The sequence below is a fragment of the Alternaria ethzedia genome, assembly GCF_023757985.1.
Source record: "Alternaria ethzedia strain BMP 0044 chromosome Unknown scaffold_13, whole genome shotgun sequence".
Lineage (NCBI taxonomy): Eukaryota > Fungi > Ascomycota > Dothideomycetes > Pleosporales > Pleosporaceae > Alternaria > Alternaria ethzedia.
The window spans coordinates 690,216-707,275 of NW_026056206.1; the positions used below are offsets into that span (position 1 = coordinate 690,216).

Consider the following 17,060-nt stretch of genomic DNA (forward strand, 5'->3'; position numbering starts at 1 on the left):
CGCTCGAATTGAGGAAATGGAGCAGGAAGAGTCAAGCCTGAAGAGTCTGCTGTCAGTATGTTGCGTTTGGAAAGCTCAGGCAGCGTGGAACGGACCTAACATTCCGAGCCCGACAGGGCCCACTGGCTTGCCGCACACGCGTGTAGCTGCTGCTCTTCCAATACTCATGGCGGGCGATGTATAATGAAAAGACACCTTATAGACTTTCAACTTAATGATAAGGGACGATCTGATGGCAACGGATGGCACTGATGGCAATTGACAACGACTATGCTCTTATAGCTTTGTTCTGAACGGCGCTGCGAGCGACAACGCCGTCCGTCCCCGCTTCTCGAGCATGCGTAATTCGAGGTCATTTCAATCTTATGAGACAGTAGGAAGCCATTGTTGTTGCGCCGTTCCCGGTCCCCGTGGGATGTTTGTGTGGCTTGCTGGAGAGGGAACGGAACACAGCGACCGCGCGGTGGCAGCTTGGTGGGCAGTCGGCGCTTCGGGCGCTATTTTAACCTCCGCCCCCGTTCGAGCGGCACCCACCTGGCACCCAACCTCAACACACAATAAGTACATGTTACGGTCCTCCTCAATCGCAAGCAGGCGTTTCCCAAATCAGACCATTGAGAACTTGTTGTTCTTGTCATATACCATTATCCTCAGCAGCATACTCGCCGGATCGTCATCCGCATCCGGCCTAATCACCAGATTCTCCAACAGAACGAAGCCCATATGCTGGTACAATGGAAATCCCATTGGACTTGCCTCAAGGCCTACGTCGATGCCAGCAGCCAGAGCTTGATCGACACCCCATTGAGTGAGCGCAGTGCCCGCACCCCGCCGACGATAATCTGGATGGGTTGCAAGCAGAACGAGATAGTAATTCCGAGGGTACATCTTCTCCCAATATTTCGAGTGGGAATAGTTCAGCGCTTGCTGAAAGGCGATCATACGCTTCGGATCGCCATCACGCCGCGTGAATTCCTTTCTTATGGCCCAATTCTCCACGAAGGTGATGTAACCTGTCATTGCTCAGTATTGTGTTCACCGAGGTTCGCGCGTGCATGCTCACAGTGTAGCGCGTTGAGCACGCCCTTACTCCACAGGCCTGTCAGAGCCTGTGTCAGCATACTCTTCCCATTTCTCTCCCACAATGCGAACGCGATTATTGTCGCTACTGCTTCTCCACGATCTTCGCGTTTTCCCTCTAATGACGCGACTTCTTCAGCCACGATGAGTGTGATTTTGGGGTGGTAGAGATAGTGTTTGAACACTTGCAACCAAAAGAATTGACTGTCATCAGGATACTGGCGCCTGTACCTCCAGATGAATTCGAACCCCGGGTCATCAGGTAGACTAGCGAGGGCAACCGTCGTGACACGAGGGACGTCGCGAAGTTCAGCAAGCCTGACCCTGAAGGACGGTGTTGGCGACATGCTGTTTGAAGCTGGACGGGGCGGACGGCCGCCTGAGCTGGGGCGAACCCCTCATTTTATCGCTAAACAAAAGCCGCGGTACAGTACGCGGTTGGATCCATAGGATCTTTCTGCTTCTCAGGCCTGCCACAGTATGTGTAGGTGGTAAGACGGAGCTGCAGCCACCTGATTGCAAGTCCGAGATGATAGGCTGATAAGGTCCACGGAGACTTGAGGAAGGGGTGACCGCGTGCACGGGCCATGCAGCCTGCCGCTCCCCATCGATTGCCTCTGCCGCATTTTCCGCACGACATCAATGTGAAGATGTCGGTATGGGATCGACTCTCTGTTGAGCTCGTTGATGAGGTAGCGTTCTTCGTCTTCCGATTCGATACTGTAGGCTAACGAAAAGTCCAGATTTTCTCCTACCTTGCAAGGCCCGTGACTGAACCCCGGTATTCATGGGATGAGAGCAGGCCTATCCACGATTTTGATTACATATGTGGCCTCGGCGGCTATGACTACCCACATGTACTTCACCGGGAGCTGGAGATTCGGCTAGTCTGTAAAGCTTTCGACCACGCCATGACCCGTCTCTACTTCCAACATAAATATGCGACATTCCACACCTGGGAGAACACAGCTACCTCGAGACTTCAAGAATACATCATAGAAGAAGGCGCTAAGTTTGCGCCTTGCATAAAGCGCTTACGAATCATGTTGTCTGAATCAAGACTGAGCCCCGATGGATTGTTCGAAAAGAGAGACGTCGAAAATAATCCTGGGCTGGCTGGAAAGTTGGCCCTTTTGGTCGCGAACACGTCAGCCTTTGTCCCTCGGATCGAAGAGGCTGTCTCTGAATTACCAACGCTAAAACGCCTTGTTATTACGCTCGAAGAAAATTGGCGTAGCGCACCGTTGGAAGTTGATCAGCGAGACGATGAAGACTATGGCCTCAAGCTTGATCTTGACTTCCTGCAGCTCATTCGTAGCAACATCGCGAGCATATTCTCCTCGCCACGCGTACATCTTCCTTTGCTGACTTATCTTCGACTTACGCTGCCCTCAGCATACGACATTGCGACTATTGGCGCTTGTATTCGGGACGACATGGCCATGCAACTGCGACATCTGTTTCTGGAATATATCGATGGTACAGGGCCTGGCGGTGATCGCGCATACGATTTTGACGAGAGATCCATTAACGACGAACACGGAAGTCCGCTCTACTCCAACCTGCAGACTCGTTTTCCAAATACGAATTACATGGACGGCATATGCACTTTAGTGTCACGTTGCCGCAATCTCGAATCTCTTGGCTTGAAAGGGACTCAGTACTGCAACCTAGAATCGCTCGTCTGGCGGCCGACCAAGGATGGGCTCAGGAACTTGTACATTGATCGTGTGAGAACACCTTCTTTAGTCCTACTTGCTCTCCTGTCCCCGTCCACCGGTATCTCCGAGTCGTCGTCGACCTCCAGAATTGTTTCGGTGGAGCTTTCAGACGTGGACCTCCACGGAAGTGCATGGACCACGATCTATGATCACTTGGGATCTAGTCCGCTACTCGCCTACGTTGATGTGAAGGACATTTTGATAGAGAGGAGTGACCAACGGAGCGTATTCAATATGATAAGCAAGGTTGATGCTCGGGAAGGTTACTTGGGTGAGGATCTGCAGGACCTATACCGGGAGAACTTTTGAATCGAAAAAGTAATGGCTGAGGTCATAGAGTACATGCGTGCCATTACTCATATCTGGCTTGGCCAAATACAATCTGTTCAGAAAGCTAGGGTTTGTCCCGCCTCTTTAGTGACAGTCGCTTTAACGTTCGCGCTGCCCAATAGTTCGTACTTGTAGGGCAAGCTTTGCGCATTTAGCGTACCCTTGGGAGCTGTATTGGCGCTCTGCCCACCAAACAACACGTCCTCCACGACTGCATACCCATCTTCTGCGCTACTCTCCGTGTACACCATCTTCTTGCCACTGTTCTCAAAGACCGAGCTTTGAACCAGGGCTTGCGCACCCATGCGGGTGTTCACACCTGTAGACTGCTCGTTGTAGTAATTGTTGAAGATGTGCGCTGTGCCGAATCGGAGCAATGGTCCGCGACTGTTGACGCGGTAGAAGTGGTTGTTTGCGTATGTTACGCGGAGGTGGCCAGTGTCTTCGGCGGCGTTCTTGTCGGAATGGCCTACCAAGGTGCCTTTGGACTGCGCTGCATTAGCCAGTGTGTATTCTCGTGAAGATGAACATGAGGACGTACATGGTTGTGAAAGTAGGTGTTGGAGATGGTTACGAAGTCAGCAGCGTGCGAAAGATCGACCAGCCCATCGTAGGTATCTTTGCCAACAGTCTCGTCACCATAGTAGTCGCAATGATCGACCCATACATTGGTGGAGAGTTGAATGGTAGTGGCATCGCCGTACTCAGCGAGTACCTTGCCGATCTTCATGTTGCGTACGATGACATTCTTCTGGCCCAGAATCGTGAGACCAATTCCAGTCAAGGCTGTAAAGTGTAAGTCAGGGCTCATGCAGCTTAGAAGGGCTGATCACATACAACTTCCAGTCTTCCCGATGATGGTCTTATCAGAGCCGACCTGTACTTTTGCAGCACCACTGATGGCACCCTGAACTACGATGTTCAAAGGACCGGAAGAGTTGGCCGCGGCCGAGAGCTGGGGTAAAGTGCTCACGGTGGTAGTAGGACCACCGGCTCCCCCCTTGGTCCCGCCATTTGCCATCGCGAAACCAACATTAGCAGCATCTGTAATGCTAGCTCTCTTCTCCAATGCTCTTGCTGGTGTGTCCTGATAAGTTGGGGTAGGCGATGCTGTGACTGCAGCCACCGCAACGAATAGAAAGGAGGTAGAAAGCTTCATGTCTGGTACTTGCTGCGATGTGAGATGATAGTGCTTGGTCGTTCTGGCAAAACCCATATATATGTCGAAGCTCCATTATGTACAAGGCGTCGGCGTTTGGACCGCAATAATTTTCGCTGATCATCTCCGTGAAGCTCAAGGAGTGGCTTGATCTCCACCGACTTCATATAAACAATGAACCCTCTTAGGTGGAATTCGATGGCGAATGTCGCCGCGGAAACGCCTGAATACTTGGAGTAACATGAATCATTCCGCGTGACCAATGTGTAGCTCGATTGGGTAGTTTGAACGTGCATCACGGCTGTGGCCGAGCGTTGGCTGATGCATGCGAAACATATCGGTCCGGAGAAACCCCTGGTTGGAGGAAGTTAGCTCAATCCGGTCACCCCAGATTTGCATCTATCTAGCATCACAATGCCAAGTCTGGGGAATATCGTTAGCTTAAGGAATGTTGCGGGGAATACAACGCGTTGATACTGTTGATTTTGAAAGAACATGCTTGTGGATGATGCGCACGGTCATATTCTGATTTTGGTGTGAGTTAACATCGCGACATCGACCCCGGCACCAGGACTGAACACGACTGCAACGATTGAGGCATCCTCAATCTTCAAATCCAGGCACGGTTTTCGTAATCGGCATTAGTACCTCCAACCATGATGTTCCCATTGCCATTGGCAACCGCAAAACCAGCGCAACTGTGATCAAGTCTCGTGCAGCAGTCAATGACAGCCAAGACACTCCATGCAAGATCAATGCTATGCCATACAGGTCAGATTTGTTCTGTTTCATAGTCGATTGTGCGGGGTAAGGAGCGAAGATAAGCATACCAGTAACTACTCTCACGCTGACCCGTTGTACTTATACCAACGACAACGCCGTTGAACCCGTGCCAACACACCGTTCTCGGTTCTCTACTGTCGAACTCACAGAGAGTTTTGCCGAGGATGCGAAGATAATTGAAGCAGGAAATGAGATTGTTGACGTCTGTGTAGGATCCATCTTCCGGGCCGCACACCAATGTATTGTCTGAGGTGGCGGTTTGAGCTGCAGGGTGTTAGATGATGTCCATCTGAAAATGCGACAGGTACTTGTAAGGATACGTGCTCACCGCTGGAACCTCGTACTATTGGCCACTCAAGTAGATCAGCTGCAGTAAGATTCAGAGACGCTAGAGACGGAAAACCTGGTCCCGGGGTAAGTTCGGAGTGCACGTCTGGGATGGCATCTGAACAGTTTCCGAGCGTTAAGAGGAAGACAATGGGAAGACAGATTCTGAAAAGCATGGTGGACAGAGAGGCGCCTCTATCATGCCAGCGCCTGAATTGGCCTCGCATATATCCTGTTACGCAATAACTGTGGTTCCGTCAACTTTACGCTATTTGTTGCCCTGGCCTTGGTGTGATTGCTGCAAAACTTGATCGTCGCTTTCCTGTACATCTTGCATAGGTTAGCTTCGGGTACGACTGACATAGAAGAGTTAAACGTACCAGGCAGAATGTCCAAAAAACGTTTATCAATGTGCATATCATGTGCTTGTTGCACAGGATGATAACACGGTTACATGTGTGTCGTGACGATGTTCGGCTCCCGTGATTGTGAAAGACTGCGGTTGCTATCAACGGGTACGCTGTCGTTGCAGTCGCACTAAAATACCCTCCAAATATCCGTCCAATTGAAACGACGCAAGAAAAAGGCAGTGGAATGGTGCTCGGATAGGTGTTGGATACGAATCTTAGTAAAAGACGATGGATTCAGAACCAACCATGCGAGTGGGGATAATGTGATGCGACGTATAGATGGCTGTACAATAGATATGATATACCAAATCAGCTCGTGCTGACAAGTGTCATGCCTCAACACAGTGACCAGGTGTATCCAGGGAAGCGATCGCTGCCCGCAGAGTAGAAAGCATTCCTACCAACCAGGAACGAGCGCCATCGCGCCAAATAACAAAACAATGCAGGTGCAGTGGATATGCAGTACCGACATGTGTCTACCTATCTCTACCTAGTCTTTCCTCGTAGTCATCCACCAATTCGTATGCCGGCCTAAACTTCGGCTTCGAGGCGCCTGTCCCATTCCCAGTCTGGGGTACTTGTTGCGTAGACGGCTGGCGTACGAGCTTTGGGTTTGGGTGAGTATCAGTAGTTCCACCTAACGAGGTATATCCGCGGTCGTATAGTGAGCAGTAAGGTATGTTGAGGAAACGTATAAACTGAAGAAGTCAGTAAGCATATCATACAGTGTGTGTATTGCGCGTACGGTCCATATATCCACATAGTGCCAGTCTATGACAGGATGTATCCGCACAAAGGCTGGCCACCCGGAGTCGGTCGGGTCAAAGAACTTCAGATGTTGGCCATGCGGATCCGTCCGCCGTGTCCCCACCAGGATCGCCTTGACAGATGGCGTGTCTTTCAAGTAGTCGGCGAAGGCAGCCTTCATGGGTTTCGCGTATTCTAGCAAGGCGAGCCAATATATCTTGCTACTATGCGCGACGAACTCCTCGACCTCGGGAAAGGGATGTGCGTCCTGTATGTACACGCATTGTACGGCGGTTTCGATGCTGGACGAGGGATTTGGGGTCTGCGTAAGACCCCGCCTGTGCATGGCGCAGAGGTATAGTATAAGAAGAACTAAACAGTCTTTGCCGCCATTATACGATAAAGACAGCTCTGGTAGACTACGTAGCTGTCAGTCCCTAGCTTCCGCACGCCGCCTACATGGTCAGCACCAACCTGTACTTCTCCAGAGCCTCTCCTATGACCCTCAGCGAGGTTCGCGTCTGCTCCTGCACATTCTTGACGCGATCAGACACATCTGTCGCGTCGAGAAACGTGACTATGCGGTCATTGATGCGCGTGCATAGCTCGTCGAAGGGCAGCGGGGTATCGGAGACAAGGGGATCTGAAAATCCGGAGGCGGTATACATTGCAACAAAAGTGCGCTAATCACGACATCAGATGCAGATGTAGGCGATTACGGTAGGGGTAGTGTCGACGATTGGCCGTACGGGGGTGCTGGTTCATGCCATGATGCGTGTGTCGGCCGTGCCAGGAGAGGCGAACAGGTGGAGGTAGCCGGTGCCTTATCGATAAGCGGACTGGATCCTCGGCACATCTCCATGCGGCAAGGCGGCGGCTGCCTCACCTGGCCACTCAGGCAGCGGACAGTAAGCATCGCAGCGGCCATCGGACGGGGCTCCACCACGAGATGCACCATGGGAGAAATTCGGTCTTGAGGCTCGCGTCGAGCTCTACAAGGCGATCTAGGCTGATTGATTACACCGAACGCGCATCTATGATGGTCTGATTCGCCGCTCTTCGGCCCTCGCCCCAGACCCTGACTTGCACTAAAGAATTGCGTGCTTTCGGCACGCGTTGTCATGACCTCTTAAAGGGATTTTTTCCACTGCCGTTGCCGCTGACTATGAGGACTGTCGCCGACGGTCCGAAGTACTACTACTGCTCGTCTCCCCCGTAGACATTTCCTTACTGTTACCGTCAACCCTGAATTCGCAGTCAATATGGGGTCTATCTCGACTGCAGGAGAGGCTGGTACGTCCCCGCAACCATTCGCCCCACCAATGCTCTACCCCATCATGTCGCCATGGGAGAGTAGTGGGAGGCTGCAAATGCACATATACTGACCTGCATGCTGTGTAGTGGCCCGAATTGCCCACCTGGCCTCCGATGTGATCGTATCGGTCGTCCCTTCCTTCACAACCGAGTCCGAGTTCTCGGAGCCTCTGCGGGGACTCCAGAAGCACAACGCGCCCAGCGTTGTTTGCAAGACACAGCCAGAGGTGTGTTCGCATGCTCACTGCAGCCGAATGGCTCGCACTAACATCCTCCCCAGATCCTCACTGTCCGCCAAAATGCCGACCCTCTGCTCTCCGTCTTCCAGCCCATCCGCTCGGGCAAGCTCACCAGCGTCACCACAACCTCGTCCATTCTCGTAAAGTCGATACCGCATCTTTACAAGCTCGCACAATATCCCGTCGTCCTCCACGTATCAGTGGCGCCCTCGGGCTTCCCTGACTTCTCCGACATCACCTCCATCAGACAGTCTGGATTCGCCTTCATCCAATCCGAGACACTACAGGAGTTGCAAGATCTTGCTCTCACTGCCCATGCTTTGGCCATCAAGTCGGGCAAGGGTGTCATCCACTTCTTCGATTCGGGCGCGACCGCTTTCAAGAAGACTGTCGAGGTAGAGGATGCCGACCTGGTCCGAAGCGTCATCGACCTGGACGCGGTGGCGGCATACCAAAACACCAAGTCGGAGGAGACCACACTATACGCCGACGATGGCAGGAACCCGACACTGTCCTTCGCTCGGAGTCAGGCTGTCAATGCCGCTCCAGCAGCAGCGCCTGTCAGCCTTCCCGAGCATCCCAAGTCGCTTCCTGCATCGGAGAGGAACAGCCAACGCGCCGATTCTTCTTCTGGCTCGTCGCAGCGCGATGCTAGCACCAGCGGCGCGTCAGTATCTTCGGCAACCACAGTGGAGTCATTGATCTCCAAGCCCGTTTCATCCGAGGATATCTACCGCTTCGCCACACAGATTTGGGGAACCATCCGTGACGCCACTGGACGAAGCTACGATGCCTTTGCTTTCTCTGGCACTGGTAACGAGGAGGCCGCCATCTTCCTCTTTGGTGCCGACACTGCCGTTTGGGCCACCGAGTTGGACAGCGTGGAGGAGACCAAGGCATACGCCAACACAGCCGTCATCACAGCCAGGCTATACCGTCCCTGGTTGGGTGCGTCCCTTGCCCCCTTGCTTCCCCGGTCGCTTAAGAGGATCGCGGTGCTGGAGCAAGTTCGACGAAAGACTACCCGATGGGGTCCTGTCCTGCTCGACCTTCTGATGTCGCTCAACTCGACCGGTGGCGCCTCTCCTACGGTTGTCGGATACCAACTTGGCTACATCAACGAGGATACTGTGTCGCAAGCAATGCGCGGCGTTTACCAGAACTTGATGAGCGAGACGCCTGTACAAAACCTCGTCATCGGCAACCTCGATGGACCGGAGCCCCAGGCTATCAAGGTCGAGCAACCAGGGTTAGAGAACGCCTACATGAAGATCTTGAACCAGGTCTTTGGTGAGAAGCTTCACATTGCTAACCAGCTTGGTTCGCAGCACGCCGGTATCTCCAACGAGATCTCCTCCACCCCAGAGTACGGATTCGGCTCGCTAGTAGCGCGCAAGGAACATCGTCAGCGATTCGTGGATGAGGCTGCGGCTGCTTCCAAGGAGAACGCTTTCACCACCCAAGCGCCCAGGGAGTGGCTGTCGAAGTGGGCACTGAACGCCGATGATACCGACAAGGCTAACGAGCTGGCCTCTGAGGTCATCGCACGCTTGGGTACTGACGGCTCGCCCGCTGCCAGTCAGCTGTTGTCATCAAAGAAGCTGTTCTACAAGGAATCACCATGGTTGATTGGCTCGGACGCCTGGGCGTACGACCTGGGTAACTCTGGTGTGCACCACGTCCTTGCCTCTGGCGAAAATGTCAACATGCTCATCGTCGACTCAACACCATATTCCGAGCGCGCAGCCGCCGACGCTGCGAGGAGGAAGAAGGACATTGGTCTGTACGCAATGAACTTCGGCAACGCTTACGTGGCATCGGTTGCTGTATACAGCTCTTACACCCAGGTTCTTGAGGCCATGATCGAGGCTGATAAATTCAACGGTCCCTCCGTCGTGCTTGCTTACCTGCCGTACGAGAAGGAGAACGACACGCCCCTGACTGTCTTGCAAGAGACCAAGAAGGCTGTTGACCTTGGTTACTGGCCATTGTACCGATGGGACCCACGCGCCGAGGAGAAGGGTGAAGAGAACTTCAAACTTGACTCGGAGCGAATCAAGAAGGAGCTAGAGGAGTTCCTGTCCCGTGACAACTACATGTCTCAGGTCATGAAGAGACATCCTGAGTTCTCATCCAACATCTCTGGATCCTACGGAACCGAAGTCAGGCAACTGCAAAAGCGCAAGGCCAAGGATGCTTACAGCAAGCTTCTTGAAGGACTCCAGGGCGATCCTATGACCATTCTCTTCGCTTCCGACAACGGTAATGCTGAGAATCTAGCCAAGCGTCTAGGGAATCGCGGCAAGGCTCGTGGTCTCAAGACTATGGTCATGGCTATGGACGACTTCCCAATCGAAGATCTGCCTAACGAGCAAAACGTCATCCTGATGACTAGTGTAGCTGGTCAAGGAGAGTTCCCTCAGAATGGTCGCACGTTCTGGGAGACCGTCAAGGACTCTACGGATCTGGATCTTGCAACAGTCAACTTTGGTGTTTTCGGTCTCGGTGACAGTCACTACTGGCCACGCAAGGAGGACAAGATCTACTACAACAAGCCCGCAAAGGACCTACATGCTCGTCTGCTCACTCTTGGTGCTAAGCCTCTGGCCGAGTGTGGTCTTGGAGATGACCAGGACCCAGATGCGTACCAGACTGCGTACTCTGAGTGGGAGCCAAAACTCTGGGAGCAGCTTGGTGTTGCCAACGTCGAGAACCTTCCTGAGGAACCGGCGCCGCTGACCAACGAGGATATGAAGGCAGCTTCAAACTTCCTCCGAGGAACCATTGAGGAGGGTTTGGCCGACACCAGCACCGGTGCCATCTCTGCAAGCGATCAACAGCTCACCAAGTTCCACGGAACCTACATGCAAGATGACCGTGATCTTCGCGACCAACGTAAGGCCCAAGGTCTCGAGCCAGCATACTCCTTCATGATCCGCTGCCGACTACCTGGTGGTGTCTCGACGCCCAAGCAATGGCTGCAGATGGATGAGATTAGCACCAAGCTCGGTAACGAGACCATGAAGCTAACCACTCGCCAAACCTTCCAATTCCACGGCGTTGTGAAGGGTAAGCTCAAGCCGGCTATGCAGGCTATCAACAAAGCCTTGATGACCACTATCGCGGCTTGCGGTGATGTCAACCGAAACGTCATGTGCAGCTCTCTCCCAACTCAGTCAAAGTACCACGGCCAGGTTCAGAACATTGCGCAGAAGATCAGTGACCACCTTCTTCCTTCCACCACCGCCTACCACGAAATTTGGCTGGAGGATGATGAGACAAAGGAGAAGCGCAAGATCGCCGGTGAAGCCGTCCAGGACCACGAGCCACTCTATGGCCCTCTCTACCTCCCGCGAAAGTTCAAGATCACCATTGCCATTCCACCTCACAACGACACCGATGTTTACGCTCACGACATCGGTCTCATTGCCATTAAGGGTGAGGACGACAACCTCGTAGGTTTCAACCTACTTGCTGGTGGCGGTATGGGTGTGACGCACAACAACAAGAAGACCTACCCGCGAACTGGAAGCATGTTCGGCTACGTCGCAGCCGACCAAGTGCACATTGCTTGCGAGAAGATCATGCTCGTCCAACGTGACCACGGTGACCGCAAGAACAGGAAGCACGCCCGTCTCAAGTACACCATTGATGATATGGGTATCGATGTATTCAAGGGAAAGGTCGAAGAGCTCTGGGGGCAGAAGTTCGACGAGCCCAGACCTTTCAAGTTCCAAAGCAACATCGACACCTTTGGCTGGCAGAAGGACGAGACTGGTCTCAACCACTTCACTTTCTTCATTGAGAACGGCCGCATTGAAGACACTGCCGACTTCCCAATGAAGACAGGTCTGATCGAGGTGGCGAAGGTACACAAGGGTGAGTTCAGGTTGACTGGTAACCAGCACTTGATCTTGGCCAACGTCGCCGACGAAGACCTGCCTGCTATGAAGGAGCTGCTCAAGAAGTGGAAGCTTGACAACACCAACTTCTCTGCAATGAGGTTGTCCAGTTCTGCCTGTGTTGCCTTCCCCACTTGCGGTCTTGCTATGGCTGAGTCTGAACGCTACCTACCCGAGCTGATCTCCAAGCTCGAGGGCACGCTCGAAGAATCTGGGCTACGACAAGACAGCATCGTCATGCGCATGACTGGTTGCCCCAACGGTTGCGCACGTCCATGGCTTGCTGAGATTGCTTTCGTCGGCAAGGCTTATGGCGCATACAACATGTACCTTGGTGGTGGCTACCACGGTCAAAGGCTGAACAAGCTTTACAGGAGCTCGATCAAGGAAGAAGAGATCCTTGAGATCCTGCAGCCTATGATCAAGCAGTACGCTAAGGAGAGGAACGAGGGTGAGCACTTCGGTGACTTCGTCATCAGGAAGGGCTACATCAACGAGACCACTCATGGAACAAACTTCCACGACAACGTAAGTTCCAAGGAATCAGACCATTCATGAGATGCATTGCTAACACCCTCATAGACTGCGGAAATGGAGTCGGATGGCGAGTAAGCCTATCAGCTTGGTGTGAAGTTGGAGGTCTTGATGGATTTCGTCGCATCTCGTCGTTCTTATGAAAATTTATGAACATTTTCTGGCGTTATATGGAGAGGTCTAAGCGGTTGGGAAACGTCTTGTCTATACTTTATGACTTATCGCATGATCAAAAGGAATGAATGATACCATAGCATATTCAATGCTTCTGTTCGTAGCTTTAACTTCCGTTGGCTTTCGATCTGATGTTTGATCTTGCGATGATTTCTGACCCTCCGCCTAGCACGAAAACAGCTGACTTGAGTGCGAGCCCTCCCTCCTTACGGGCTCAGCCTCTCAATCTTCCACTCTGCCCCCTTCATCTTCTCGGTGTTGTCCTCCCCGCCAACCTTCCTGTAAACAAAGCGATCATGGAGTCGACTTGGCCGTCCCTGCCAAAACTCCACCATATCCGGCACAATTCTCAGCCCGCCCCAAAACTCCGGCACGGGGATCATATCCTTGCCATCGAACCTCTTCTCTACATCCTCTACTCTCTTCTCTAGCTGCTCCCTACTCTCAATCACACTACTCTGCTGACTTGCCCACGCGCCAATCCTTGAACCACGAATCCTCGTATCGTAATAAACCTGCGACTCCTCATTCGTAAGCCGCTCTACTGTTCCTTCGACACGAATTTGACGCTCCAGTTCGCGCCAGTGGAAAGTCAATGCCGCATGAGGATTGCTTCGTATGTCGCTCGCCTTGCGACTTGTATCGAAGTTTGAGTAGATGACAAAGCCGCGCTCGTCCAGCTCTTTCATGTAGAGCGTGCGTGCTGACACTCTTCCGCTGGGTAGTTCTGCGGTGGATAAGACGACGGTTTCAGGCTGGTACACGTTGTTGGCTTGCGCTTCCTCGAACCACTTGTGGAATTGGTCGGTTGGCGAGGGGAGGAGGTCCTGACGGTCTAGTGCGCCTTTGTTGTACTGAGTTGCATGGCCGGGGTCTTCTGAGTTGCTTGTTGGTGCGAAGATCTTCTTCGCTGACTCGGTGGCTGAGTGCAGCATGCTTTTTGGTCGTTGTGGAGGATGTTGTGCAAGGAAGGGTGATGCGAAGTAGCGTATGGAACTCGTAGTTGGGACGGTTCTCGAATATCTGTTGAGGATGCTTGTACACCTGGATGCGAGCATTGGTCACTTCAAGCTGTGGTGGAGGTTTGATACGTTGACTCACTTCGTGGCGTGATCTGAGCGATGCAGTGCTCGGAATGAGTCCTCTCACGATCGGAACGAAGTGGGGTGACGTAACTAGATGCTAGCGCGATTATCGACCAGCCACCCCATCGCGTGCGACTTGGGCTCCAGGGCTATGACACGAACCTCACGCGTTTACTGACAGCTAGTAAAAGGAATGAAATATCCAAGCTCTCGTGCACTGATGTCATTATCGTAAAAACGGGACTTCCTACCAAAATTGCCGCCCAGAACAATCTGAAGCTTGCCTATTCCAGAACGCGCTAAATCCCTCGTACCTGCCCGAACATCGACGCGTCTGAAGAGTATCAAGCCTTTAAACAGCCGTTCTCTAATCAGCCATCAATCTCAAACAGTCCTCCTGTTTATCCAGGTCGTACCTCACACTCGTCTTAACCTTCTTATCTCCTTTGTAGTGTGCCGTCTCCCTCAGCAGCCGTTGTGTCTCATTATCGAATCCATACGTCAGTGTGGGAAGCGCGCTCTCCTTCCATACTGGTATTCTCAGTCGCGCAGATTCTATTATAACGAGAATCACGTATAGAATTCCTATCGAGAGCATTGCGACTGGAAAAGCCATGTATGCCCAGTCGACGTGCACGTGCGTGACCCAGCGTTGTGTGACGCCTTCGAATCGATTAGGAGAGGTGTTTCGGATCTGATTCGTGAGACTACGAGCTACATTTTCGAATGTTGTGGTTAGATTTGTCGAGTTCCATAAAGCGTCCACGAAAGCCGGTGCGTCTTCATCCGGAAAGGCGATCAAAGAGGGCGGTGGCTTACCACTGGGCTTTGCAGCATAGCTCGTGAAGACGTGGAGATAGTCGATGGTACTTCGAAGAAGCGCGTGAGATATGTTCACCTCTTGTGCCGCCATTGGAGAGAAGCCCCCAGCCTGTTCAGAAGGAATGAGAAGTCGAAGGTCGTGTCTCGGGAAATCTATCGTAGGATTGTATAGGTCGTATCCGGTGCTATCCACGTATCTTTCATCTTCCGAATCCAGAGACCCGATGGTCTCGTATATCTTGTGGGAGTCGGGGTCTCGAACAGCCCAAGATCCGATGACGTGCTCTTCGAGCACACCATTCTTACTACTGGCTTGATAGATGTTCGAACAGAAATACAACGCGCATTCTGTTGCAACAGGATGTGACGATTCCCATGGCACTTTCGATTTGACCCAGTCATCAGGGGCTTTGATGATTTTGAAGCTCATCATCAAAGTTTGCACATCAAAATGTTTCAGGGTCTGGCGTGCAGTAGACCCTATCTTCACGGTCATGAACGTTCGTGGGGTCCCTGATGCAGCGCCCGTGGTATACGTGTACCAATCGTCGTCGTCCACATTCGACAGACCGTTCCAGTTCCTGATCTCAGTCTCTGGTAATGAGAACACAGAGTACGGTCTGAATGTAGATATGTGAAGTCAGTGTATGTCTGATATCCATTTCGTATGACGACACTCACCCATTCGGCTGCCTGTAGGTAGTGGCTGGAACATTCGACCCGTTCGTGCCGTTCAACGCTTGCGACCCGTTGAATACGAGCGCATCAGAGATATCCTTGCAAGAACTGCATACAGCAGCCGAAACAAACGCTGGCCAGGTACAATTACCCGTAGAGCAAGTAAAGGCGACATTGTTGGGGGCGTTCGTGGAGGCATTATAGAACCCTCCATTGACAGAGCTGACGATCCCAAAGTCTGGCCGACTCTTGGTAGATGTGTATTGCAATGTACCAGACGGTGTTTTGATTGCCCCTAAGGCTCCGCCTGGATTCTCGATTATGTATCCACCGTCAACCCTCAAAGATCGGCCGATGGTAGCGTTAAAAGTTGGCCCGATGTCGGCAGCGATTGAGCCCATTGCTATATCATCGATTTTTCCGTAGGTAGAGATGACCGCCTGGAAAAAGGGATCAAATGCGACCGTACCTAAGAGAATGCAGTGTTAGCCTGATTCTAAAAACATATACAGAACTCGAGATTGATAAGTGTACGAAGGAGTTACAATGAAGTGCTGTGAGCTAGCTATCGAGGATGAAATAGGTCGACCATCCATGACATACCTACGGTGACTAGAGCACCAAGAGCTGCCCAGTGTCTGCAATCGAATCAGTTTTGGTATTTCGTTTTGATGCTCACAGGGGTCTTTACCTGAAACGCAACCAAAGGAAAAGACGAGACCCGCCCCAGGGCCCACGGCTCGCTTCGTCGAACCTTTCAAATGCAAGTACAGAGTCTGACCTTCTGCGCAACCAGCTCCATTTCTGCTGCCCGACGCAGGCACTCATAGCAAACGCTAGAGTAGTTCTTGCTATCGTACCGAGAAGGGCCACGATCGTGTTGAGCGTAAAGATGAATGTCCAGGCCGTGACCGGCTTGTTGTCTTGGCCAATGAGAATGATCACTATCGCGGCGATTGAGGCGATGCTTGCGATCAATGCGAAAATCTCGAAAACCCATGAGAGCACAGTTTTGCGAAGTCGAGAAGGCGTTTTGCTTGCTTTCTCGAGATTCGCAGCATCCGAGCTGTGAACCGAGACTGCAGTTGCTCGCTCGGTGGTAGGGTCGTTACTGAGATGACTTGTAGAGTTGGAGTGTACCAGAGGCTCTTCAGAAGCATCCACATCGTCTGCAAAGCTATAGGTTGCTGCTTGGAATGACATAGGTCGTCGCGAAGAGGCGAATCTTCCTGTCGAAGTTGCAGACGACGGACCAAATTCGGGGGATATCGATCTTCCGTCGTTCATCTTGGAGTTTGTGTGTACAGAGACTTAGTACATAGAGAGTGAGAAAGGTGAATAGCATCCAGACAATTTTGGAGGGAGGGCTGCTACAAATGGCTGAGTGAGATGAAACTACAACAACATAGAAAGCGCCCCAGGTCTAGTCAGCCACACCCATGGAGCCCTTGATGAGAGATTCTTGTTGGACCACCGGTGGTGCCAACCTTAGCTGTGTGACCTCACAATATGCACGAACGGCAAGGGCAACTTGTGGCCCCATTATCCACATCCTTCCAGTGCGTCGTAATATGCACTCACTAAAGAGCTGACGGGACCGGAACTTGCGCATTATGTGTATCTACAGGAGAAGAAATGAATTCGAATAACGCTTGTCGGAAACATGGTTTTGGGCAGAGAGGTACGTATGTTGGAAGGGAAACAGTCGGGGCGGGAGAAGCACGCTTTCCCGCGGGGCTTGCACTGCCTAGTCGC

At 52.3% G+C, this 17,060-nt stretch overlaps 5 protein-coding genes across 5 annotated transcripts; 1 reads left to right on the forward strand and 4 right to left on the reverse strand.

Moving 5' to 3' along the window:
- Positions 1 to 3,187: 3,187 nt before the first annotated feature.
- J4E87_006096 (uncharacterized protein) lies at positions 3,188 to 4,152 on the reverse strand (the record flags this gene model as incomplete). Its single annotated transcript, XM_049377701.1, has 3 exons — positions 3,188 to 3,619; positions 3,673 to 3,917; positions 3,969 to 4,152. The coding sequence occupies 3 exons, from the start codon at positions 4,150 to 4,152 to the stop codon at positions 3,188 to 3,190; spliced, it is 861 nt and encodes a 286-aa protein (XP_049232742.1).
- A 2,295-nt stretch (positions 4,153 to 6,447) lies between these two features.
- J4E87_006097 (uncharacterized protein) lies at positions 6,448 to 7,225 on the reverse strand (the record flags this gene model as incomplete). The annotated part of the gene is made up of 2 exons (XM_049377702.1): positions 6,448 to 6,895; positions 7,032 to 7,225. The coding sequence occupies 2 exons, from the start codon at positions 7,223 to 7,225 to the stop codon at positions 6,448 to 6,450; spliced, it is 642 nt and encodes a 213-aa protein (XP_049232743.1).
- Positions 7,226 to 7,894: 669 nt separating this feature from the next.
- On the forward strand, positions 7,895 to 12,624 carry J4E87_006098 (uncharacterized protein; the record flags this gene model as incomplete). Its single annotated transcript, XM_049377703.1, has 4 exons — positions 7,895 to 7,910; positions 7,959 to 8,098; positions 8,152 to 12,540; positions 12,595 to 12,624. 4 exons carry the CDS (start codon positions 7,895 to 7,897, stop codon positions 12,622 to 12,624), a joined length of 4,575 nt encoding a protein of 1,524 aa, XP_049232744.1.
- Positions 12,625 to 12,926: 302 nt separating this feature from the next.
- J4E87_006099 (uncharacterized protein) lies at positions 12,927 to 13,655 on the reverse strand (the record flags this gene model as incomplete). Its single annotated transcript, XM_049377704.1, has 1 exon — positions 12,927 to 13,655. The coding sequence occupies one exon, from the start codon at positions 13,653 to 13,655 to the stop codon at positions 12,927 to 12,929; it is 729 nt and encodes a 242-aa protein (XP_049232745.1).
- Positions 13,656 to 14,172: 517 nt separating this feature from the next.
- J4E87_006100 (uncharacterized protein) lies at positions 14,173 to 15,057 on the reverse strand (the record flags this gene model as incomplete). The annotated part of the gene is made up of 1 exon (XM_049377705.1): positions 14,173 to 15,057. One exon carries the CDS (start codon positions 15,055 to 15,057, stop codon positions 14,173 to 14,175), a length of 885 nt encoding a protein of 294 aa, XP_049232746.1.
- Between the last annotated feature and the right edge of the window lie 2,003 nt (positions 15,058 to 17,060).